This window comes from Nylanderia fulva, unplaced genomic scaffold, assembly GCF_048542155.1.
Source record: "Nylanderia fulva isolate GAGA-0341 unplaced genomic scaffold, ASM4854215v1 Scaffold7, whole genome shotgun sequence".
Classification (NCBI taxonomy): Eukaryota; Metazoa; Arthropoda; class Insecta; order Hymenoptera; family Formicidae; genus Nylanderia; species Nylanderia fulva.
The window spans coordinates 5,545,650-5,572,907 of record NW_028190807.1 but is presented as its reverse complement, the minus strand read 5'-3'; the positions used below and the strand labels follow the sequence as shown (position 1 = coordinate 5,572,907).

The following is a 27,258-nucleotide window of genomic DNA, read 5'->3' as shown; positions in this document are numbered from 1 at the left end:
CTTTTTTTCTATTACAAACATTTTATCCACGAGAGAAAAAGAATCATGCACGGTCGTATTCGAATCTAAATTGATATCTCGAGCAAATCTCGAAGATATATTTTTCTCGGCGAGAATATCACGAAGTTAGTTTCTGTACCATGTTGTGTTGTATGTCAAACATATTGTATTAGATTTTTACAATGTTATGAAAAACTTTGACTCTATGAGATATATAATATTATTTAAAAATTTTTTACATTTATTACAATATCGTTTTTTATGCAAAAGAATATTAATGTAATTCTGCATTGCATGCATACATATACATATATGATACGGTGACAAGGGAATTCAAAGCTGATAAATATGGAGGTTGTTGAATCGTGTTCAAAGAGGAAAGCCTTATCATTTGCCAAAACAATAATGTGCCCATGCAAGGCTAAAGTAATGTTCACCTCATCTTGCAAATAATTATTACTAATCATTCTTATACACAAAGCTAAAATCACGATTGACATTCCGTATGCTATGTTGAATTTTTCATTACAACAATTCAATCGATAGATTGCCTATCCAATCATTAATAATGTATATTTATAATTTAAATTATTAATAATTATTATTGCACAATATCATATGTAATTTATATACTATTTTATATTTACGATTATTATATAATATTCGTACGCGAATTCAGTATGCGCGTAAAAGATACGTGCAGCCTCCGCGTACAAAGTCCTTCGCACCAGAACGTTTGTACGAGGCGCCGTCAAAGCGACTCGACACCAGCACAACTTATCACTTGTCTTATCTGAATGCGGATCGACGTTACGCGCGACCTCAACCGATTCGGCCCATTCACAGTCTTCAGAGAAGTACCGGAAGATTTGTCGATGAGACGACGAACCAATTATCCTACAAGCCTATATGGCAGATCGTTAAAGCGGAGTCTATTGTACCAAAATGTAGGTGGGTAAGAGAAAAGGATGGAGAAATGTCTTATATCTTTTTGCACCGTTACAATATATTCCAAGTGTATAAAAGAAGGAAATTATTTTTAATGTCGAGTACGAACATGTTTATTAATGAATAAAAATACCAAAATTTTACTATATTTTTGTATTTTTTTTAAACAAAATTTCAATTATTTTAATTAATTTTTGCTAGTATTATTACGATACTTTAATTTTATTATTTTTATACTTTTACTCTATACTGTATATTAAAATTATCATAAATTCTAATATATAAAAATAAAGATTGAAGATAATAATTATTAATTATGTATACATAGTTATTAGTACTTTTAATATAAAAACAAAATTTAAAGAAAAAATCAAATTTACTAATGATTTATTAATTATACATATAATTATACATATAATTATTAATTTCCTAAAATATATATAGTCTTTGATATATTAAGATATTATATATTATATCTCTCTAATTCTAATAAATATACAGACTGATTAATTATTTAATAGTTATTAATTATATAATATAAATTAAAAAATAAATATTAAAAATTACAATTCTGAGCATACAAATATCTTATTTCTTCAATAGATCAAATATGAGTCATGTTAAAATAAAAAAAGTCGTTTCTAATAATAGCAAAGTGGAACTGAAGTATATTGCTACGACTTTTATCAATCCAGATACACCAATGCAAAAAGAATCCCGCACTAATCATAGAGTAAAATCTATCCCGGTCAAATCAATTGGTTTTTTCATAAGCTACAACATATGAAAAAACCAATTAATTTGACCGGGATAGATTTTACCCTATGATTAGTGCAGGGTTCTTTATAGATCAAATTAATAATTATATTTTAATCAATTTTGTTATATATTCTATATATATAATAATTATCTAAATTTTATATAATAATTTTTGGATTATAATTATAATAATATAATTATATATAACATTAAATATAATCATCATATAATTATTAAAATAATATTTAAATATTTATTATATATTCAGATGCGTTATTAATTAAAATTAATCAATTAATTAATAATATTAAATATTATTTTGTTTATCAGGCTGATATCGCATCCGGGTACAATGGAAACTGTAACAACAGTTCGTCACGATTACATGGCAAAACATGTTGAAAAACCAGACATGATTATACCTTGCGGAAGTATCCGCACAAGTTCAGCGCCTTTGGATGACAGAACGATGATGAGACTGTCATACATGTCTCCTGGACCTATTGAACCTGCAATCAGCTTTAAACCGATAACAAAATACTGCCCATCAAGTCAGCCGCTGTTCAAAGAGACGACGCACAAGTTGAGCTATCAGCCCTTCGTCGTTGACAAGAAAGAATTATATCCTTGGACGCAGAAAGGAGTATATAAGTATGTAATCACGCGCAAAAAATCTGATTCTTATAATTTTGTGATACAGTAATAATATGAATTTAATCGTCATAATATAAATTATTCTTCATTCAACATGTGTATCTGTGTAAAAAAATATCGATTTAAATCTTTACACACAAAAAAAACTCTCTTGAGAATATATCAAGTAGCACAAACAATATATTCTCTATAAAAAAATATTATAATTATATATTCTCTCTCTACGTTAATTTTGTTCTCTTTCTGTGTGTTTGTATGATATAACAAATATTAACGTATTAAATTCGGCTTTATTCAGATCGCCTGATGTTGCAATGTGTGGCAAAACCACTTATTCCGAGAGCTATATGGAGAACGACGCAGTTTCCGTGGAAAAGCCGTTTCTTCCTACGACAGGATACGTTTTACCTTACGGCGCCAAATTCGCGGATAAAACCATTTACAAAGAGAGTTATTTGCCGGGTGACGCGAAGCGCATGGAGCCGTTTCTTCCCCGCGGCAGCATTTCTATCCCTGACGTAAAGATGTCCGCTGATACAACCAGTAAGGTGATATCTCTTCTCTTCGATTAATCTTGAATAAAAACGAATAATCGTTTTTTTTTTATCTCGACATGATTTATATCTTCTAATGAGCGGTGTCGCCTTGCAGCTGAGCTATCAACGAGTCTGGACCGAGAGACGGAGGCCGTTCGTGCCGCCACGTGCTAGGGGTGTAACAGCCGGCAAAATGCAATCGGAGACGACGACTCGTCGCGAATACATGGTGAAAACGACGTCGCGTCCGGACCTCGTCGTCCCATTCGACAACATCCGCATCGTCGACGTACCGTTTGAGGGAGACACCACCACCAGGTTGTCTTACGTAAAGCCTGATGCGATAAAACCTGTTCACAGTTACAAGCCCATAGTTATGCAATATCGCAGGTAAGAAGGAGAAGCGCGAAGAGAGACGTCGAATAAAAAATAAGACCACAATCGTTTATAAAATATAAAGACAAAAAAAAGAGAATAATCTCTTTTCTCTCGGAGAAGAAATCTGTTCTTTCTATAAAACGAGACGTTTAATTAAATGATATTCTTACGACAATGCTTAGCTCATTTTTTCAGATGCAATACATTTCATTTTATGTTCCACAGGCCGGAAATTAAGATCGACTCCGAAACGATAAATAAATTATCGTATCAGGCGTGGACGTCGATACCTAAGGAAGAACTCTCGTGGGCCCAGAAGAGTAAATATCGGTCGCCCGAACATCCGATGGCCGGCGACACGGTCTACCACATGAGCTATCCCGCACCAGGTCACTACGTCGAGGACGATACGTGTCCGTGTCCAATCGATCAGCAAGATGACATCTCTTCATCTACTCCGGCAGGAGTAGAATCTTAAACGCTCTTAAATTAGATACAATGTACACTTGTTGATATATTATACAATATATTATTTTAATTCATTACCTTTCTTGGTGACAAAAATTTTATACATTAAAAATAAAATTACTTTAGAATGAGACAAAATAATCAAAATTTTTTATAAATCTTCTAAAGGAAAATATCCATGTATGTTTTTCAAATGTACTAAGAGATTTGTGGAAAAAATGTAGGAACAACTGCTCCAATTAGAATTGTTCAATTAGAACTGATACTAATTCTTATTATATTTACATCGTAAAGATTCTAACGAGTTAATATCAGAGATGAATGAAAGAGCAAGAATGAGCAGGTTTATACATTTTGCTCTTTGATAATAATCGTATGATAATTCTATTCTAAATACATGGCAATAAATAGCCGGTATATTGATTTACAACGTACTTTATTGCGTAAACATGCATGTTATGTCAAATTTACGTAGTAATATAGTAAACAAGATGTGCATAGCAATAATATAATAGTTATTTCTCGCTTAAACGTTCTTGATAAAATAAACTCTAATTTTCGATAAAAAGATCAATAGATGATTACGTCTACATTTACTCGAAACACACATACTCGTATAATAATATATAAGGACGATGTGTGTGTATATATTTCTATTCCTGACGAATTCGTGTTTTACATTATGGGTACATAAGTATATATAACAATTGACAGATTTTCTCTTGTTAAAATATGTGCATAAGACACATATGTATATAAGGAAGAAAATAGACATCATAGTAAGTTTAACTCTAAGCTTACGATGTGTATACGTGTGTCCAAAGTTAGGCATATGCTCTGTTTACATCTCCTTTACTTTTTATATTTTTTATTCTTTCTTTCTTTTCTAAAAATTAGATTATTTCTTAAATAACGTACATATAAATCTCCGCGAAAAATAGTTTTTTTCCGATAAAATCATGTATATGTATATATAATAAATCATATGTGTGTGTGTATATATATAAAATAATCTAATATTGCGGAGAATAACGCTTAAGATATACATAAAATAAGAACTAATTAAAAATTTGATATTCTTTTATACCGGCTAGAATCTTGAAAAATTTAGTACAAGGTTTAAAGAATTGTAAGGCACTTAAAAGATCATATCACATTGCACTCTTTTCGCGATTTGATCTCTTTTCCTAAAACTCAAACCAAATGCGTCTACAAATCAGATATTTTTAACTAGTTCTTTTTTTTTCATTCGATATCCTTTTCAAAAAATCTGAAAGACACATTCAAATGTAATTTGACTATGTGATCATGTATTATGTGAAGGTGATTGTCTATTTCTTGTTTAACATCTTGTACTCTCAAAATCTCTTCGATTAATATCTAGTTTCTATATCTAATTCTTAAACATATTTAAATTTGAACGTAACAGTAACTTTGCTTTTTTTTACAGTTCTCTAAAAGTATAAAGAATTAATTTGTCAAACCTACGAATTATTATTATTTAAAAAAAGAGAAAAAATGAGCACGTTTCACAGATTATCTGCTAATTTTTCCTACGATGTAAGCATTTGATAAAAATAATTGTTATATATATATATATATATTATATGTCATACAATGTATAGATATTAATTAAATCGCTATTTTTATATATATATATATATAAGTGTGCAATTATATTTATAATTACACAAGTCCTCTTAATGCTTTGTATATCGTAGATAATTCAATAACAATCTTTGTACGTAGATTTCTTTATAGACTACAAAATTTAAGCTAAAATTGTTAAATGATAAATGGAGGTGACATGAAGAAGTCAAGAGAAAACAAAGATTTGATAAAATATCATCAAAACGTCAACTATAGTGCGAACACAAAGAAATAGTTTTTGGTCGCTTTCTCACTAATATAAATTCATTATATATAAAGTGTAAGAAATAAAAAAAGAAAAAGATTAGACGTAGTAGAAAGAAAACATTGACCCAACGCCGAAGGATCCTCCGTTTTTCAATCCAGAAAGTTACATTTACGGGAAGAATTCACAATTTTCGTTTACGAAATATTGTGTAAAAATAAATACAAAGATATATTTTCGTACATTCACGCGTATCAGTATGTTGTGCAAAGATCCTCGGCCTTTATTGCACTTATGCTACTATTTTATGTAAATATATATACACAGTGATTCCCGATTGTAAGCACACATTGCTTGGCCACTTTCCATTAATAAAGCAGTGGCTATTTTCAATCTTCAGAAATTGTTTCTCATTGTTATCAAAGCTTAAGCATCTCTCGATCGAGAATCCGAGACTCGTTTGCTTACAACGGGATCAAAAATCGTATCTGCAACCGGGAGTTTCTCACTGTATATATAAATATATATATATATATATATGTGTGTGTAATAGAACACCCTTCTAATTCTGGAATGATCGAATTCTCCTTTTAATTTGAAATCTTCCCTCAACTCTAAATGGCACATGTGTAGAACGAAAATACCAACGTTCCGCGTTTTTTATCTTTTATTCGCTTTCTCGCTTTACGCATAATTAGATGACGAATGCGTAGCGGGAGAACAGCGTAAGAGGGAAATTCCAAATCACGGCTGATTCAAAATAATGTGAAATTTAGAATAAAGAAGATGATTGAGAATAGCGGGGTTCTAATATATAACAACTCTCTGCTTTTTACAATTTTCTAAAAATGTAAAAAAGCCAAACTTCTCTCGTAATTATGTGATTGTGTGTCTGTGTGTGTATGAGTACAGTGAAAAATATTATTAAATTAATAAATATTTATTTCAATACCTATACCTAATGAATCATTTATTTGAAACAAATAAATATATTTCATATTAAATCAATATTAGTTTCAAATAAATGATTTATTACGCAGTATTGAAATATTTATTCCAATTCAGTAATTTTTTCAGTGTACCAATTGTATTATTATTTTTAAAAAGCGAAAAAAAAGAACGTAGTTTACATATTTTATTTTAGGATACATTAGTATCCCTCTCTTTAAATAATAATTAACATATCACTGTATATATATATATATATATATATATATATATATATATATATATATATCCTGTTGTTTCATCAATTTGTGTAAACCGTCTTGTTTGTGTAAAAGTAAAATAACAGAGATCGAAGAAAAATAAAAAATTAAGATCGCATTTTGCGACCATCATAATTCATCGGATCTTTCTCAAACGATAAAAGATATACATTTCGCATACCTCTTACTGCGGCTTAATAGCGTTGTACGACTGCATGAAGTCATTAAAATTCATCTGTTGTATATTTTCAAACTGGTTCATATTTCCCATCTGTATTTCCATCGGCAGATTCATGTGATCCATGGAATCCATGGGTTCCAACTCCAAGTTGGTCGATGGTCCGATGCTTGACAGGCCGAGACCCGTAGCGTAATCACTATCACAGATCAAAACACATCTCCAATCACTGGCAATTCGTTGGTAATAAAGTATTACAAGCTTAAAAATCTCTCCCTTTCTTTCATATTTCTTTCTATTTACAAGTCCGAGAGAAGTGCGTGAGCTTCTATCTACTACTTTTTCTTTTGGAGGTGACCGATTATAGCCGGTATAGCCGGTACAACACGGCAAAAAGGGGAATATGAATGACAATCACAAGAGAACCCACCCGAACCAAAGTAATTGGTTGTTAGATCGGCCATTTGTTCTTAAGAAAAGCAAAAGAGGAAGTCGTGTGAGTGGTTTGTTTTTTTTTTCCTTCAATTCCTTGACTCGTGCGTAGCACGAGGCAACGAAATGACGATACACGTATATTCCGATGAGTTTGCAAATAACGACGTTACTCAATTGCCAGCTGCGAGTGATTGGAGCTGTATTTCGCAGGATAGTATCAAATTTTTCGTTGGTGTTGTACCGGCCGGTGTAAAAGCCGGTGCTTTTGCTCCGGCTTTTTCGGACACAATAATTAAATTAATACTAAAATTGGGAGGTTCATCATCTATTCATATTCTATTCATCATAAATGTGCATTATTTTTCAACATACAAATATTTATACTGTATGCACTTTATATATACAACATCATATGAGCTAGTAATGCGCAAAAGTTCATAATACAAAAGCTATATATTATATATTAAGCCATAACATGCCGTTGCATTCAAAAAGTGAATCATAGAAAAATACTTGGCAGTCGAAAAATTAATTACGTATTAATTAATTAATAATATTTCTGATTGGTCCGCAATTTAGATACACAATTGTACGAGTTTTATACAATGCAATGATACAAATACAATCGATTCTTTTTCTATTCTATATATGTACATATATGTACATATCATCAGAAGGTCGATTGTGTATCTTGGGTGAGTTATTCACGAGGTGAAAATTATAAAAATGAGCAAATTCCTAGAGTATCTACGGTTTCATTCGAATCTAGTAAATCTGTTCCATTGTAATTTTCATCTCGTGAGCAAACTCATCCAAGATACATACTCGACCCCTAGAACCGATTTTCCTCTATTCTAAAACATTCCCTAAAATGTCATTGAACACACTCTGTAATTTTCACATAGTTATATAATTACAAGGTAAATTTGACAATGAGTAATAAGAGAACAGCACGAAAAGAGAATTCTAGAGTTTGGAAGAAATTCTAGATTTTAGAAGAAAGCGACTGATTCGTAATAAGGGAAAGACCGAGAATAGAGGAATGCTAGAAGAGAGAAGAAATCGATGTGTCAATTCCATCTGTTAAAATGAAGTATATATCTTCACAATAATTCACAAGAAACGGACTAACGAGAGCTAAGCTCAGAAAATAAGGCAAATAATTATTTTCGAAAAATTCCTTTAATTATTCCGAAAAGAGATCGAAATGTTAATCTGAATAATTAAAGTAATTTATTTGAAGATAATTAGCTATTCTATCTTCTATGCTTAGCACTGATTAGATTGTTTTCTTCTTGTTTTAATATTATTTATTAGAGCCTCACACATTTTAGTTTTCTGCATAATATAAATTTATTTATAAATTTGAATTTCTTGTTATAAATCTAATTATTCGTACAACACAGATATTTATACATATTAACGTTAAAAAATAAACAATAATAAAAATTTCAGTAGAAAATCAGAGATCGAATTTTTAATTTATCAATTACACAACCTAATGCATTAATTGCTAATAATATCTAAAGTTAAAATATAATTGTATATAAAGGCACTTATATTTGTAATAATGTATAGAATATATTCATTTTTTGTGCAAATACTACAACAGTTTGATAAATTAATATTTAATGTACGTGCCACTGGCCTAATACTGACTTAATATTGCCCGTTAATACTAAATTTATAGATAGTTGATTCAATTACTGTAACTATTGGACGAAAATACTAGGACAATAAATAATCATCATGAAAAATATACAAAAAAAAATAACAAAAAAAAGAGAGAAAGATAAATATTAACAATTTAACATGATTGTCATTATGTTGAATAACCGAATCATATATATTCATACATTCTACATATTTTGTATATTTTCAAAAATAATTGTTATTTGTATCAATACTTGCGTTAATGAGAATGCAAATAACGGTTATGCTTATATATATATAGGGAATAATCTCGTCCAATATATACAGTATTATTCATAAAATCAATTAGATATGACTTGTATATTTTGATGTATATAGATTTCTTCTGTCATAGCTGAATTATAAAATATAAATGTAAAAATGTCTATACAAAAAGTATCCGTGCGCGTACGTAATTACCACTACATTTATTTCTCTACAAAGCTTTGTCAAAAAATATTTACGAAAAAAAGAAAAAATGAAAGAATGATTATTTCTGTATGTAATAGAGATCCAGAAGATATGCAGAGTATGAGCTAGTCGCAAGGAATGTTTCACAATTCTTGTTTTCAACTTTAAAGATTATGCATTTTGAAATAAGCTCACACACATATCATTGTCTTCGATAGTGCAGCTTTTAGGACACATTTTGCATATTCTGGTATTACGTAAAATGCATTTACTAATAAAACAAAAAATGAAATCTTCTTTGTCATCAAAACAATTCACAAACAATATTAATTAACGTCTCTTACATATTTAACTATTTAAGTATAATACATATGTATAATGTATTTGTGAATATGCACACAATACATATGTATATGTATTTATAAATATGTATTATACATAAAATACATATTTATACATATATACGTTTTTATATTTATTTAATTATACTGCGCATTTTTTAGAGCGGCAATTCAAAGATATCGAATTTCTATCTTAGATTATTGTTCACAAAATATAAATAATGGACCATTCGGGAATTCATATTAAATTTCACAACCAACGAAAGGCGATTTATCGAAAATACAAAAAGTGAAAAACATAGACTATTTTTCCTATCCATATAAAAAAAAATTATTTTTTTCGAAAAGTGCACAACTAGTAAAAAAAAAGTTCTACTTTTTATTCGATTACTAAACATCTCGTGCAACTTGAGATTCGTTAAAAAAATCGAACATGCGTTTCAATAAACGTATCTATATTATATATCTATCTTAACATACGATTAAGTTATCAATCGGAATCAATTTGAAAAATTGAATCAAGATTGTCGATTAGATAATTGCCAAGGAACTGACCTTGGTGCTACAGACGACGTGTCCCTTACAGAAGGATCGGGGCTGTGTGCTTGAAACATATTTGGGGTGGCGGGATAGCTTCCTGGTCCAGTCTGGCCATTATTATTCATGCCCGCTAAGGAGGAATGAGATGGCGTTTGACTGCCTGTGAAACAAGCTGGCACTTGCACGACTAACTGTGGCTTGATATACCCGTTCGTCGATGTTTGGGTGTCTGTGGAAACCAATTAATTATTATTAATTGACTTATTCAATAAGATAAATAAATTGATTCATTGTAAAATTCAAAACCTACCATTCGGTGGTGTGCAGTATCTGGCAAAAACTTGGTCTTTTATTTGATTTGGATAGAGATATAACAAGTGCTGTAGATCGTAAACGCGATCGCCCAAGCTACGAATGGCAAAGTCTTTGCTCGTAAACGGCTGCAGCATAAAAACTTGATCCGTTTGATCTAGAAAAGATTAAGATACAAGAAATTAACATAATATTCCTATCAGCGTAAACATCACACAATATAACGTAATATAGTTTCGAGTTTTCAATAATATTTTACCTCCAACCCATGCAATAGTAATACCACCGAGTTCAGAATCAGAAAATCGCATCAAGAAAGTGCCTGGTGGACAGGTTGCCAGTATTTCTTCCGCTTTCTTCTTCCGAATAAATCCAAGAATGCACCCATCCATCCATGGATTTTTTAAATGTTCCCTGGTCAACTTCATGATAGCATAAAACCATTCCCAGAACGTAAAGCTTCTCTCGGGCAATGGTTCCTTACAAAATTGTGCCCAACTCAGAGGTGTATTCGAGTAATCTGGCAGGACAGTGCGAAATGCCTTTTCCGCAAGAAATTTGAGATTTTCTCCGGTCAAAGCGCGACCGGTCGCCGAGCGAAATTTCATATTTAAGGCTTCTGCTACTTGTCGCCATAATACTTTGTCAGGCACAACAAATGGCACTCTGCCTGCTTCAGCGAAAGCATTGTCCCAAGTAACTGTAGCCCAAGCATGTGGTTCCTGATTCCCATGTACAATTACGACCACAGGTAAACTTAGAGTCCAAACTTGGAATACTAATTCGCCGCCGCCGACACTGAATTGCGATTGGAACAATAACGAAAATTTCTCGTCCATCACGGATTCTGTGCCCTTCTTCTCAGCTCGCTTAATCTTTTTCAACTGCATGTTGCGAAAACTCACTGAAAGTTGTCCAGCCGCCTATTAAAGCATTACAAAATTATCGTCATATTATTTAATTATCTGTTTTATATTATTACATTTATAAAAAAAAATATATTTTTGTCTCGTTAAATATTCAAACCTGATGATACTCCATCGTGCCAGTGTTATTTAAAATCTCGCCGCTGGCTTCGCCATTCTTCGCCATTTTGTCGTTCTTCAACAAAGCATTCGCTTGCGATTCGCTGATTATGCTCACTTTTACTTGCGGCGGTGTCATGTGAACGTTTAATTTGGCGCCAACGAGAAGACGTACTGTGCTCGTAAAACGAGTATTGGTTTTCATAACTTGAGGCGGTTGTTTTTCTATGATAAAAGTACTCGTAACTAACGAACTGAGTAGTTGCGTAATTTGGGTGTTTAAACTTGGGAAAATGTCGGGTATCATTGATTGTTCATACGAGAACTTGTTCTTCAGAATTTCCGCCTCTTTGATTTGTTGCCGAGTATGCCAAATTATATCAGCAAGACTCTCGCACCAGTTCTGAATGATATCCAAATTACTGCTGAAAGTTGCTCCATTGCCCGCTAACTGTTGATCTCTCTTCCAACTGAGTAAAATATTAAAATTATATCAAAATTTGATAAAACACACATATTTTATATATGTTATATTTTACCTAATAAGTTCTTCATCAAGGACTTTCGATTGCAATGAATTCAAACTATTAATGGTCTCTTTCATTTTATCGATAAAGTCCATGCGTAAGTGTAATACAAGAGCTAATTTGCTACTCAATTGCTGCTCCATAAGTTCTTTTTGTCTGTAATTTAATCAATATATTTATATAAAATATCTAATAACAAGATTTGACAAGTACTTTGCAAAATATGAATCTGAATATCTGAATAGAATAACTGTTTGGATTATTTTACCTTAGGAGTTTTTCCTTTACGTCCATATTTTGGTGATTCTGTGGCTGTGTATTAAGATGCTGCAAAGTAGCATTTAGCTTTGTACATTCATGATAATGAAGAGCAAAAGCTTCTTGTTCCTCTTCAATCTTTCGTAAACTATGCATGTTCTCGCAAAGTCTTTGCTTCAAGAATCCGAGTACGTGACTTATTTCAGGATTTGTGGGCATCTTCTTGTCGTTACTTACAAATGTGTTTCCTAAATTTTCAGCTTGTGCCACAAGTTTCATCTCCGTCCCAAGGCAATACCTAATGGTATGAAACAGCCTGAGGGGATCTTCATCATATTTTTGCTGCAATGCAAATATAATTATTTAAGAACAAATATAACATTTTCATTCGATTAAATTATGAGATATAACACAAGACGACGTGAGAAAAGATATGTTACTTACCCGAAATAGTTTAACAGCCTCTTGTAACTTTAATTTCATCAAAAACAGATCTCCACCGTGTATATTATTTATTTTTGTTTCTAACTCTTGGATCAAAGATCCAATAAGACCAGTTATATATTGTTCGTTTTGAATATTTGGTTCTACAATATTTCTATAAAGTATAACTAAAGTTATATATATGTATACATGTATGTATTCAGTGCTTTAATTTAAAAAATAAATTTAAAGAAAAATTAAAAATCGATATTAAAGTGTATACATATGTGTATAATGTAAACTAAATCAAATAATTCATTTTTTAATTAACTATTAACTAATAGTTATTAATATGTCATTCATACTATCATTCATTCATACTATGTCATACTATCATTATTATTTTAATTGTAAAATATTAAGATAATGATCTAATATATATAAATATAACATGTATAAACGACATACAGCATGTATAAAATACACAGTTGCAGCCAGTTATCTCAGATCACTTCTTATAGTTTAGGAAACAAATATGTATGTATATGTGTGTCTTATTTCACACATTTCAGTCTTATATTAAAGTCATACTTAAGATACGTTAAATGCTATGTAATTATAATATTAACTTTACTTTAAATGTACAACATACAAAGACCACATCAAACCAATATCATACAGATTAAACTAAACGATTGTAAATGATGAGAACGAGATATCGTACTATTTAATAGATTCGGTTTTCACATTAAGTTTTTCTAAAACATTATTCTTAAATATATTTTACGTATACACGCATATTATTTTAAGGATTTATCGAAGCAAAATTTTCAAGAATATCAACTAAATGATTGAAGAATATGAATATAAATTAGAATAAATTAAGGTTCATAAGGTTTCTTAGTACGAGCTTTCAGACGAATTTCCGATCGAGCATTGTCATCATTTAATTGACTCAATGCCTCGTTGTGAAGAATTATTCAGAAACGCGTTACTGAGAATGTACATATGTAAAACTTTAATATATTCTAATTTATATTTGCATTCTGCAACCATTCGGTTTAATTATACGGTAATGATCTGGTTTTATTGTTGGTAGTTGTCCGCCGTTACAATATGATATAATAAATTGTTAAAAATAAATTATAACATTGTAAAATGTTTAAAATAAAATTATGTTAATAGTGTACTAAAAAGTATTTAATATATCTTAATTACGACTTCAATGTAGAAAAATTGAAATTTAAGATATATTTATTTCGCAAACTAAAAAGTAGGCTCAAATAGCGACTAGTTACTTAAGACTTTATTTTATGGTGTGTGTGCGTGTGTGTATGTAGAAAAAAATACAGGGCGGTAAAAAGAAAGAAATAGAAAAGGGAACATATAAACATATGTGAAAAATAGGAAAATAGAGAAGTTGCAAGTAATGAAAAAAAAAGTTAAATAAAAAATGCACAGAAAAACTGAAGGTCTCCTGGGGAAACATTAAAATGAATTGTATAGCATTAGGCGTGTGCATGTGTATGTCTGTGATAGACTGAGCTTAAGTTTAGATTTTAAGTTAGCTTTAAGCATGAGTAGTAAAATAATATAAATTATTGTGTGAGCTTAAATTAAATAGAAATAAACATTAAAGACTAAATGTTAGTTTAAGCAAAATTGTAAGGCAATAATATAAGCGCATCATAAACTATCAGTATTTCTATAAATTGATTATTTGTATCTTACTTACAATAGCTTTTCTTCTATCCATTGTGACAAAAAATGTCGCACTTCAATTGGAAATGTATTGTCAGTGTATAGAGAACGTACTTCTTCGAGTAAATCTTTCGGCAATTGCTGTGCTCTCGCCCACAATGCCATACTTTATAATGATGTCAATCTCTGATAAAAATAAACATTATGTTACATTAATTATACGTGTTACATTGATAAATAATTTATTTTTCTCATATAGAGAAATATATTCTTTTTAGTGTTTACAGCTTCATATAGTAATGGAAAGATTTAAATAAATTATTCAAATTGTTAAACATTATTTGACGTTAACAATAAAGGACTGCAGTTTGCTACTGCAAAGTTTAATCAAATATTATAAAAACATTGTACAATTATAATTTGTCTATTATCTAATAGAAAAATGATATAATTATCTCATTGTACAAATATATAGGGTGTCCTGTACCCAGCAAATCACTGATATAGTTATCCAAGTAGAACAGAAAGTCAAAATGATGTCAATTTGAATTCCAAATTTGATCAGTATGACATTAAATTGACATTATTTTAACTTTTCTGTTCTTGGATAGATTCTCGACGTCATATAATAGTCATATACTAGTTTTTCATTGTACACACATTAGATACAATACATAAATACACTTATCTGTATTTAACAAGCAATTATATAGTAATTCAAGTAGGAAACCGAGACTAATAAGAACCAAAGCACAGAAAACTGCAAATCTTCAATTAAGTCAAACGGACTTTTACTCAGTTTCCTACCTAAATTTGTATTTATCTATCGGCGCCATTTAATTTAATCATTAATTAATAATTATCTCACATTCAACCAGAGAGAGAGAGATGGATATAACATATAATTTTCTCGAAATTACGAGAACCGTTAACAAAAATCTGCGAACAATCTTGCGAGATAAAACGAATAAGAAAACAATGGAAAAATAAAAATCTACGAACAATCTCGAGGAATGCGACTTATCACTCGCAATGCCGACATGCTCATCGGAATGGAGGCACGTCTGCGCTTTATCGATAGATGCTTGGCTGCTCCGAGAGTGAGAGAATAAAAACGGAGATGCGTAGAAACTTAACGCGCACGGATTTCGCGCGGGAGTGGAATAAAAAATCACTGGAATAAAGAATCAGGAAGGAATCGCGTTGCGCGCGTTTTCAAAGTCGCTCTTTCCCGGCCTGAATTTAAAAAAAAAAAATAAAAATAAAAAAATCCCACTGCGTAACGCGTAGATAGATAAAAAGAACCGGGAGCACACGTACATATAGAAGAGGAGGAGGGAACAAGGAAGAAGGAAAGGATGATGGGAGGAGGAAGAAGAAGGAGGTGGGGAGAGGAGGGAAGGAAGATGGAGCAAAGAAGACGAGCAAAAAGCTCGCGCAACGATTACTCGACAAACAATCCATTCTCAAAAGTCCTTATGAATAATATATAATATAATATATGTTCATCTCGCTTACCTTCTCTCTCTTTAATTTCGTAACAATCTCACGAGACGTAACACGCACAATTGCGTGTCCGACGTCGTCGCTCGACGTCCTCTCTTACTTCCACCGTCACCGACGAGGTCGACGTCGTCTCCTGAAGTTCGCCTTCTATCTACCGTTCCGTTCCTTCGCGAAATGCGCCTTTGGTGTCCGCGACGAAGTGACTCAGGAATTAATCAGGCGAGCTGAAATAATAGGGAGGGCGGTCACTCGCGTTATTTATCAGCACCCATCAATAAACGTAGACGGGAGTTGGGAGAGCTCGCGTCCCTCCTCCCGACCAAATTCGCCTTACCACGAGACGTCGTCGTTCTCCAGCGCCGTTTCCTGCTCCAATCGTCGTTTGCTGCCCGCGAGCCCCGCTGCGCCTGACAGGCGACGTGGGTGACGACAAAATGACGGCACGGTAATTCCCGGAATCCGCCGCTACCGTAAATGGCGCCGGTGGAGGGGCGAGTGGGAGGAGTGGGGACGGCCACGTGATCCACCGAGAACATGCGCACTCGCCGCGCGAATGTGATTTATCGATAAACAGTGCAGACAGCTCACTTTTTCTCTCGCCCGCGCGCTACCTCATCATCTCCATCCTATTGCATATATAAACCGACGCGTGAGATGTTTGTACGGAGCACATCGCAAAATTTCAAAGAATTGTCATTGACTGGAATACAAAAAAAATTTTGCTCCCAATGCTACTGGCAAACAAATAAAATGAAATGTAGTTTATTCGCGGTATCAAATGTCAAGTGTCAAACGCATCCTGAGAAAAATCAAATGTCACCGCGCGCGAATGTCGCGCGACAAGTTAAATTATTCCAAGTAAGAATAATAGATTATCATATGTATATGTATTACTTATTGATAAATCACGGTGGCGGGATTCCAATATTGTGCGCAATATATGTTTAAATATTCGTTTTCTTTTTTTTTTTTAATACAGGAATTATATAACTATATATAATAAATAGAATTAATGTTAAAAATAATATCAAAGTGTAATTCTTTACATAATTTATATAAATCCTTGTATAAAATTATATATAATTTGTGTATATATATATATAACAATTTTTTAAAATCTTTTTCACAAATTTAAATAAAATTATATACATATTATATATGTATATATTTTTTTCTGTAGAAATATATATTTTTTATAAAATATAATATGTAATATCAATAAGGAATATGCAAAGTATAAATACAATCTCTATAGTAAGTATAATATGCATTAAATATTTGATAGCATTTTTTTTATATGCTACTATATATTAATTATCTTTAAAAGGCAGCAAAGGCAAAAATATATAAAAATATATATATAAAAATACTGTTGATAAAAGTAGAAATTGTTTAGTACAAATTATAACATAATATTTGACTATGTCAAATATTATAAGTCACGCATACCATGCAAAATAAGCGGCGGTAGTGTCAAAAGTAGAGCACCGGTTAAATAGGTCGAGGCACTTCCAATACACCAAAATGCTGAAATAGAAATGTAGATATAGTCGAGAAACCGTGATCGACGAAATAGAAGCATTTTCGCACGAATTTGATTCACTTTAATACCTGAAGACGCAACGATAGGTCCACAAGCGCGAGCTAATGCACCAAGAGAACGAAATGTTCCTGTAATTACGCCTTTTTGATTTTCTGGCCCAATACGTGTCACTAGAGTCATCATACAAGTAACAACCATAGCAGTGGCTGCAAAAAAGGACAAAATATAGAATGATAGTTATTATTAGAAATGTATCATAGTGTATAGATATATGTATGTGCTTAATGATAAACTCAAGTAACTTGTAATATCAATAAAAAATAAATATAATACTCACACACTGCGAAAAGAAAAATCCCTATGCATAAAAGCGATACACCAGTTGCAACACCGATGCATATAAATGCTGGAATTATCAACCATAAACCCTAGAATAAAAAAAATATTTAATACAAAGATATTATTTGTAATATTAGAAACGAGAAAATCGAAAAAAAAAAAAAAAAAAATTAAATTAGGCTTCTTTACCAGTTCACTGATGGCTTTTGTTCTATTTGGAGGAATATGTCGTACCCAACCACCCTGTAAAATTGCCATAATTAATCCCATTCCAAGGAACATCCATCCCTGTTGCATACTTGTAAATCCAAATGTATGGTGTGTTAAGAATGTCAGAGTAAACTCTAAACCACTGTAGATAAACAAATATATAAAATATGCTCGACCCAGTATTTTTAAATCTTGTTGCTCTGAAAATAAAAATTACAAGTATTAAAACTCATTACAGTTCTCATTCTTCTCTGCTATATTCTTATGATTTAATATTTACAACTGCTACAACTTCTTTGATAACTATTATAAAATTATTAATAGTAATATTATAGCACTCTACCATGCATTATATACACGATGCAAGTTGCTTTCTATATTAGAAATATATACCTTGCTGATTCAAGTTGGCCACTCCATTAAATTGGAAAAGATCTATAGGATTGATGTATGAAATTGCCCCAGATAGTCCTTTCGCTAATGTGGTTGCTCTATATTTTAATTCTAGACTCTCTTTGAGATAGTAAGCAACAAAAAATAAGTCACTTAAGGCCAGGAAAAATGCAAATAAGGCCGGTATCACGTACCATGTGCCTTCCCTATTACCACTCGAGATCCAAGCAAAAAATGCCCCTATCATTGGTCCCACCACAAAACCTATGGAGAAGGCTATTCCTACAAGCGCCTGCAAAAAGAAAAAAAATTTTAAGTAAATAGTATTCATTTTATATGTATCATTTATTTAATATTCGTTTATCTATTATACCATTGCTTTGCCTCTTGTTTTTGGGCAAGTAACATCGCTGATAATAGCCATTGACAGACTAATATTGCCTTTACTGATGCCTCCCACAAATCTTGCAAATACAAATAAACCAAAATTTGTAGAGAAAGCCCATAAAAGATATGAAAGCGAAATGCCTGTTAAACATAAAAGCATTAGAGGTTTTCGTCCGTAAATATCAGATAATGCTCCTATGATTGGCGATCCCAAAAATTGTAAGAAGGAGTACATAGAGCCTAGGAAACCTGTAATGAAATTTATATTATTTTACACTGTGTATCATGTATTTAATAATTTATACAAAAATGCAATTTTAGATAAAATATGTAGATTACTTCAATAAATTACATATGAATAAATATTTTATGCATATTATATCAATACCTCCATAGAGAACTGTACTGACTTTATCCGGTGCGTCAAAGAACACTTGCATGCTCTTTATATAGGTCAAAATAGTGGAGTATAAACCATGTCCATTTTCTATTTCTTTGTAATGATCCAATAGTGCCGGCAACAGTGGTAATATCATTGTAAATGCTAAAAGATCCAACAGCAAAGATACAAACACCACTCGCACTGTATTATTTTTGGTTTCAGTCATGTCTCTTAATATTTAATATATATATTTTTTATAAATTATATATATTTATATAAAATTTAAATATAAAAATATAAACATATGTATAAAATATAAACATATGTATAAAATTTGATAACTTCTTTCCGAGTTTATGAATTATTCGTGTCTGCGAGATAAATGCGAGTTTCTCGGTTGATAGACTGTTACGCAAATTTATCTAGGATCTCTCGAAGGCCCCAGGAAGTGGTTTATACTGTAATTTGCGAAGTAACAAGTATATTCTCGCGAATTTAATTGGCACATTTGTCAGACTACATATTTGACGTAGATATTGTAATTCGACTGTCAGGCGTGTTTCTCAAGTATGGTTCTATTTTAAGACACAATGAGAAAAGAACGCTTTCTGATCCTGTCCCTGTCATCGCGACACCAGATCATCGGAATAGATTCGTGTCGCCCAGAGGTGAAAGGCCCTCACCAAATATACAACATCCCGTTATATGCACACACACATATATATGTATGTATCTCGTGCAAATGTCAAAAAGCGTAACTACGATCGATAAAGTAGGAAACATCTGTATCTAATGTCGATAAATCGATAATTCATTCTTTCTCCGTTGGATGTCTCTTCATTCAATTTCAACAATTGGATGAAAAATAAAATTACAATATATATATTTATAAAAAATTCAAAAAACTACATCCGGCCTCGTCGAGTCGCCAAGATGACGTCATTTACGTCATATCAGCATTTCTAGATCCTTTTTCACATTTTCGTGAATTTTTGCAACATAATAAAAATAGGTGAAGAAAAGGCGGATTTTCTCCTCGGGGCGAAAATCTCTCGCGATAGGAAAAGCGATGAATTTTAGCGAAGCGTCGAGAGTCGCTCCGCTAAAATCCGAGATCGTTACATTGTTTTTATTTGCCAGTGAAGCGAAAAATAGCCAGCCACGCGGCGCACCCAGGAGCATTATTACGTGCGTTTCAACTTCCGGCAGCGCTTTGCTCGCGCTCAAACATACATACGCGCGCACACGCACAAATATGTGCGCGCGCGCGCAGAACAGACCTACTTCCTCGCTCTCGCGAACGCGAACAAAGCTTTTTCAAAACTCGTCTTCAACTGTAACATCTCCTGGCCGCGTGATCGTTTGTAAATACACGCAGCGATTCAATATTCTCGACATTATTTTCTCTCTCTCTTTCTCCCTTTTTCTCTCTACCTTCGTTGCATATATATATATATATATATATATATGTATATATATATATATTATATATATACGCACGTGGAAATACGAGTTACGCGACGTGGCAGAAGGGAAAAAAAATCGAAGCGTGAGAAACGGTCCTCACGCGATTGATCGGACGCGAAGTGGAGAGAATGCGGTTCTCTTTAGAAAAGAAAAAGGATTCCACCGCGACGAAAAAGGGGAACGCCTTCCGAAAGACGAGTAAATCTCGAGCGACGATAACATACTGATGAGACTGACGATAATAATCGCCTCTCTTTGTGTTGCGTTGAAATTTGTGTACATCGTATATATAGGATTATATACTATCTTAGCAAATGTATAATATTAATTAATATTAATAATTAATTAATCACTGTTCAACAAAAATATTAACCAACGAGATTAGTCGTTTTTGGATGCTATGAATATGAATATCTGATTTCCAAATTATTCTTTGTGTATCTATATGTATATATTATAGTTACAATATGTGACGTGCTATAGAGAAGTTTTATTGCGATCAAAATAAAAGTATATTGTTAGGATTTTCAACCCTCGAAAGAAATTTTTGGTCGTAAAATATATCCATGGTTAAATGGGATGTAAAAGTCACTGACGATCTACCAAATAGATTTCAATTGTAATATATTCATTTAATCTTGAAGATTTTTTAGACCACTGAATACGAATCCAGTGTCAAAATTGCCAAATTTAAATGGTAATTTAAATTTTGACATTTCCATATACAGGGTGTCCGGTAACTAACGGGCCAATGATTAAGGGCGGATTTCTGGCCAATTTGGAGACGATTTTTTCTTAGCAAAAATGTTGAGAAGTCAATAATTTTCGAGTTAAAAATCTAACATAATTACATTATTCAGTTAATTTCAGGTAGAGTTTACTATAATAAAATTTTAATTTGAGGCTTAGTTATAAAGATACATAATGACAAATATTGGATAGTTGTAAAAAATGATGACCCTTTTCGACATTTTCGCTGAGGAAAAATCGTTCCCAAATTGACCAAAGAATCCATTTGTCATCGTTGGTCCGTTAGTTACCGGACACCCTGTATTGATGAGTACCATTTTGAATCTGGAAATTTTTGTAGTTATAAATATGATGAAATAACTTTGTGTAATTTTAATTAAAAATTTCTCAAAATTGTGACATGATAGAGCAATTTGGAAACCAGATTCGTATTCAATATTCAAAAAAAACATCTCTTTCCGGTGTTTGAAAAAAGTCATTTCTCGTTAAACAATATAATATTAATTAATATTAATAAAATATTAAATTCAATATTCAAAAAACGTCTCTTTCCGGTGTTTGAAAAAAGTCATTTTTGTTAAACAATATAATATTAATTAATATTAATAAAATATTAGATTGAGAGACATATATCTACCAAAATAATTGTGACCAAAGAGAAAAGAGGAAAACGCAAGTTGTAGAATTTTGCTATCATAATTCAAGCGAAATATGATTGATTAAGGAGACAATTTATCACATCGAAATTGCGCTCGTGGCTGTCGAAAATCGTGACGTTTATAACGAATAGTGGCCCAGCCGTCTCTCTCTCTCTCTCTCTTTCTCTTTCTATATGTACGTGTTCAGCAGGTGGCACGAGGATCCGGGCACGTCGTCGTTGGTAACCGCGGTCAAAAATTTAAGCAAGGGATCGGGCGCTTGCCATCTGTAGGCTCCTGCCTACCGCGCAAAGGTCCATACGGTGTACCATCTTGCCGTTGCCCTCGGAGATTTTCGAATCACATAAAGCGATAAGGCCCGAAATTGTACGTCTTTACGACGTAACTGGGGCGCCGCGACAACTCGATCGCGATCTCATTAGTCTGACATAAGTTTCATGTAAACGCATGATATTATTTAATATTTAAGCAATATTCTAGGCGTATTTTTAGAATTTTTAATATTCTAAGAATACGCCTAGAATATTAAATAATATGATGCGCTTATAGGGATCGCGTTTAGCGCACAGAGAGAATTTTCTCTTAGAATTTATCTAAAAATCATATGCTAATCGTGAGACAATATATGTATATATGGTATTGGAAGAATTTTATTATATTTAAGGGTTTTTCTGATTAATATTTGTCACGCAATTAAAATATTAAGATTTATCACAATAAGATACGATTAATTTTATTATATATATGTACATATTAATATTTTTTGTTGCGCTAAATACTATGAATCCGAGAAGATTTTATAAAATCCTTGATTTTCAGGGTAAATTCCAAGAGAAAATCTCCTCCATGCAATAAAAGTTATGAACAGTTATTAGATATAAATATTAGATATAGTTATCTGTCAGTCTGCTTCTGAGTGATATAATATAATTGTTGTATTAAAAACGATATGATGGTTCCGCAGTTTTTTTCTCGTTTAAATTTCAATTGAAATTTCATACATTTTGCGTCGAAATTATACTCGACATACTTATATAATTTCGTCCCGATTAAAAAATATTTCAACGTCATAATTATCGAGCCTGCGAACGGAAAGGGGCACGCGCCGATGACATTGGACAGGTGTTGACATTGAATAAACTTGGTTCGCCCCTACATTTTTCCTGCGTTTTCTCCGATATACCGTTCGATGTTTATTCTTTGGAGGTGACTCCAAAATCGATCAAACATCGAATTTCGGACGCACGATTCTGCTTTACGATTCTTTCATAAACATTACTTTGAATCTCTGTATATATAGTCATACACTGAAAACACATTTGTTAACTCGACTAAATCTTTTAACAAAATTTTTACTATTTTGTTAATTGAACATATATTAGTATTTAAATTAAATATACGTTTTGTTAGATTTAATAGGTTAAATTTAATTTAAATATTTTCATATGTTCAATTAATAAAACAGTATTTAGTTGAAAAGTTTAATCAAGTTAACCAATTTTTTTTCTGTGTACTTTCTACATAATTATAGACAATATTTCAGAAAAGATGCCTCTTTTGTGTAAAATAATAGTAACTGACAATATAAAATAATAGTCACTGGCAATATGTAATAACTTATTGTCGCCAAGGGAATTCTAAAAATTTTAATTGGACAATACCAACAAAAGACTATTTTCAGTATATCCTACAAATTCTATAGAAACTAAAAATAAAGAAAATAGAAAAAAGAAAGCGAAGAAAATGTGTAAAATATTGATCCTTGAAGGTATTCGTAAAAAGAGAAAAAACCGTTTCAGAATTGAAAAAAAAAATTACTTGAAAATATGCAGTTACGATACTCTTTGTTTAGTTTCTATACATACAATGTTATACAGGGTGTCCGGTAACTAACGGACCAACGATTACAAATGGATTCTTTGGTCAATTTGGGAACGATTTTTCCTCAGCGAAAATATCGAAAAAGGTCATCATTTTTTACAACTTTCCAATATTTGTCATTATGTATTTTTATAACTAAGCCTCAAATTAAAATTTTATTATAATAAACTACCTGAAATTAACTGAAGAATATAATTATGTTAGACTTTTAACTCCAAAACGTTTAGTTTTCAAAAAACCCATTTTTTCCAATTGCTTATAACTCGAAAATTATTGACTTCTCTACATTTTTGCTAAGGAAAAATCGTCTCCAAATTGGCCAGAGAATCCGCCCTTAATCATTGATCCGTTAGTTACTGGACACCCTGTATAAATAAATCTTCGCGCGCCCCATTGCTAATTCTATAAAAAATACATATCTTCGAATTATAAAACAAAATTCGAAAAATAAATGTATCAGCATTCTTGATTCGCATATTTTACTTGATTCCGCATCACATAAATTCGCTAATGTACAGTTATAGAGCGGACAGATGAACAGAAAAAGAGACAGATGCACTTTTCGAGCAATTTCGGTGTAAAAATTATGTAAAAAACTGTGTGCTAAAAACTGCAACACACCACAGTTTTTCTGCAAAGAAATCGGAAAAACCTCAAAGCACGCAAATTCCGGAGACAGATCGTTTCCGTTTAGGTTATTGATGGGATCCATTCAGACCACATACGCATCTAACAAAAACAGACATGTTCAGGTCCAAAAATCTGCTTTTGTATCCTCGAAATGTAAAATTTCAATGCGGATCTTTTCTTGTGAATAATTATTGCGACAAAAACTCATCGTAAATAATTTATTTCTGATTAAAAGTTAATTATTCCACATCACGAGCACGAAAAAGAAAACGTAAATGAATTATATGAAATAAATAAATATAAAATATTACAGAGATTTGAGAAAACTTTTATTGAAAGAAATTGAAAAATTTACGCTCTCTCTTTGTCTCGTAACAAATATACATATTTGAAAACAAATTATAACATTATGGGAAAATATTTGAACCAATATTTTTCTGTATAATCGATGTCGAAGAAAAGCTTGGGGTATTTTTCTTTCGATAACTTTCGGGATCAATATTTAATAAGATTTGTTTTCCAAGTACTTGAGATAATTTTTGTTGTCAGCAAACAAATTTTTCTATTAGCTCATAAGTTTCACAAATCATTGGAAGGAAAATATCTAAAAATATTTCTGAAGACGATTCTAAAATCATCCTTGTTAAGACACGATTAGAGCTCTCGAAAATGATCAGCAATATATTTTGGATTGTAATTTAAACATTTGAATATTTTTCTTTCTGTTTAAGAAAACTCTGTCAAATCGACTCGAATATTTTCAAATATAAAAATACAACCGCGGAAATATATGTAAAATAAAAATGCCCTTGGAAAAATGAAAGGAAGAAGGATGTAATAATATGTAAATTCGCGTTCTCGAACTTGAATGCTCGAAATCTCGCGACTTTTTATCGCTTCTAACAATATACTTGGAGGAATATAATTTTAGAGGAAAAATGTTCTCAAGCCAAATTTTTGCACAAAAATTCAGGGACAGAATATACCCAGCAAACATAATATATAAATGTTATATACTCAAGCATGTTACATGTAACGTATATGTTAGTTCTAATTTCCCACTCATAGATGTAACATTTTTAATATTACATATATTACATTGTAGTTATATTGTCATTATATCCCAATATAGCACTGACTTATCAATACATCAATGTGCTATTTGGTATATAATTACAATATAACTACAACGTAATATATGTTATATTAAAATGTTACATCTATGAGTGGGAAATTACAACTAACATGGATGTTACATGTAACGTACACGTTATATTACCTGTTATATTCCGTTTTATTGTAGCAATGTAACAATTATATATCGGTGTTTGCTGGGTACCTACTATATACAAAGAGACAAAGGATCTGCGGGTTGATGAAGGCAGGCAAGAGTGTCAGCGGAAAACGGTTGAAGAGATAGAAAGAAAAGATAGAAAACTAATAATCGAAAAAAAGAGGAGAATATAAAATAGAAAAAGGATACAAGAGGACAGGAGGCAAAATTCGAAATTTTCTCGGAAGCATAGACCCGTGAGCGTCACACGATGAAAATCCTACAGAGACTACAATAGGGACAAAGAAAATTTTCGGTGCCGGTATTGTGCATACCGGCTGGCTAGCAAGCTGCACCGCTCGCACACCATCACACTGGCGATGCGTATATGTGATCCACAAAGTCCCACATAAGCCGGGCGTTGCAGCAGGCCAGGTATACAGGGTGTACCGACAATGCCGATATTTTTAGAAACAAAAAAGGTTCTTTTTATACTAGAAAAGAAGAACATTCCTGGTCGAAACATTCCAAGAATTGAAGAATTCTGTCAAAAAGTTTTAGCCTCGATATTATATTAAGTGTAAGATATATTTTTACTTCAGAGATTTTATGCTGAATTGTCAAGATATTTTTATTGTACAACATTTCCTAATGTAAGAGAATTATAGGCTCTTAATTATGCTTGAATATATGGTCATTATAAAGAAAAAATTAATTAATAGTTATATATTACTAAAAAAATTTATTTTTGTTTCAAAATTCTAAATCCTCAAAGTCTAAAGATTCTTTCTACTAAAAAAAAGAGCATTCCAGGTCGAAACATTTCCAAAAGGCTTCCAAGAGTTATTGAAAGTTAAAGAATTCTCTCAATAAGTTTTAGCCTCGATATAATATATTATATTAAGTAAGATATATTTTACGTCAGAGATTTTATGCTGAATTGTCAAGATATTTTTATTGTACAACATTTCCTAATGTAAGAGAATTATAGACTCTTAATTATGCTTGAATATATGGTCATTATAAAGAAAAAATTAATTAATAGTTATATATTACTAAAAAAATTTATTTTTGTTTCAAAATTCTAAATCCTCAAAGTCTAAAGATTCTTTCTATTAAAAAAGGAAAGCATTCCTGATCGAAACATTTCCAAAAGGCTTCCAAGAGTTATTGAAAGTTGAAGAATTCT

The 27,258-nt window shown here is 31.6% G+C and overlaps 3 protein-coding genes and 1 long non-coding RNA gene across 9 annotated transcripts in view; 2 read left to right on the top strand and 2 right to left on the bottom strand.

Moving 5' to 3' along the window:
- The first annotated feature begins 66 nt into the window (after positions 1–66).
- Positions 67–4,668, top strand: LOC146720416 (uncharacterized). The gene is made up of 6 exons (XM_085488597.1): positions 67–426; positions 680–951; positions 2,038–2,358; positions 2,660–2,909; positions 3,013–3,287; positions 3,501–4,668. Exons 1-6 carry the CDS (start codon positions 349–351, stop codon positions 3,751–3,753), a joined length of 1,449 nt encoding a protein of 482 aa, XP_085344723.1. The 5' UTR covers positions 67–348; the 3' UTR covers positions 3,754–4,668.
- On the bottom strand, positions 4,163–16,368 carry Stat92E (Signal transducer and transcription activator Stat92E). 3 transcript variants are annotated; one of them, XM_029315589.2, is made up of 10 exons: positions 16,168–16,368; positions 14,684–14,835; positions 12,970–13,123; positions 12,536–12,867; positions 12,280–12,423; positions 11,742–12,210; positions 10,975–11,638; positions 10,714–10,872; positions 10,419–10,632; positions 4,163–7,183 (listed from the first exon to the last, which is right to left on the bottom strand). In XM_029315589.2, the coding sequence occupies exons 2-10, from the start codon at positions 14,812–14,814 to the stop codon at positions 6,991–6,993; spliced, it is 2,460 nt and encodes an 819-aa protein (XP_029171422.1). In that variant the 5' UTR covers positions 14,815–14,835; positions 16,168–16,368; the 3' UTR covers positions 4,163–6,990. The 3 variants fall into 3 exon arrangements, with proteins under 3 accessions (XP_029171422.1, XP_029171423.1, XP_085344718.1); XM_029315590.2 differs by lacking the exon at positions 16,168–16,368 and adding an exon at positions 15,652–15,861; XM_085488592.1 differs by lacking the exon at positions 16,168–16,368 and adding an exon at positions 15,518–15,622.
- A 154-nt stretch (positions 16,369–16,522) lies between these two features.
- rtet (major facilitator superfamily domain-containing protein rtet) overlaps positions 16,523–27,258 on the bottom strand; it is a 26,852-nt gene continuing 16,116 nt past the window's right edge. For 2 of the 4 annotated variants that reach the window (XM_029315676.2, XM_029315675.2), the window contains exons 4-10: positions 19,416–19,571; positions 19,014–19,276; positions 18,641–18,932; positions 18,227–18,447; positions 18,036–18,126; positions 17,767–17,904; positions 17,360–17,682 (exon numbers count right to left, since the gene is read on the bottom strand). In XM_029315676.2, the coding sequence (XP_029171509.1) occupies positions 17,588–17,682; positions 17,767–17,904; positions 18,036–18,126; positions 18,227–18,447; positions 18,641–18,932; positions 19,014–19,276; positions 19,416–19,563 (1,248 nt within the window). In that variant the 5' untranslated portion in view covers positions 19,564–19,571 and the 3' untranslated portion in view covers positions 17,360–17,587. Of the gene's footprint in view, positions 16,782–17,359; positions 17,683–17,766; positions 17,905–18,035; positions 18,127–18,226; positions 18,448–18,640; positions 18,933–19,013; positions 19,277–19,415; positions 22,113–27,258 lie in introns of those variants that run through there. The other 2 variants (XM_085488595.1, XM_029315674.2) reach the window with 2 other exon arrangements.
- LOC146720415 (uncharacterized) lies at positions 17,344–19,229 on the top strand. The gene is made up of 2 exons (XR_014926087.1): positions 17,344–17,409; positions 17,483–19,229. It is a non-coding gene; the product is annotated as an uncharacterized LOC146720415 (long non-coding RNA).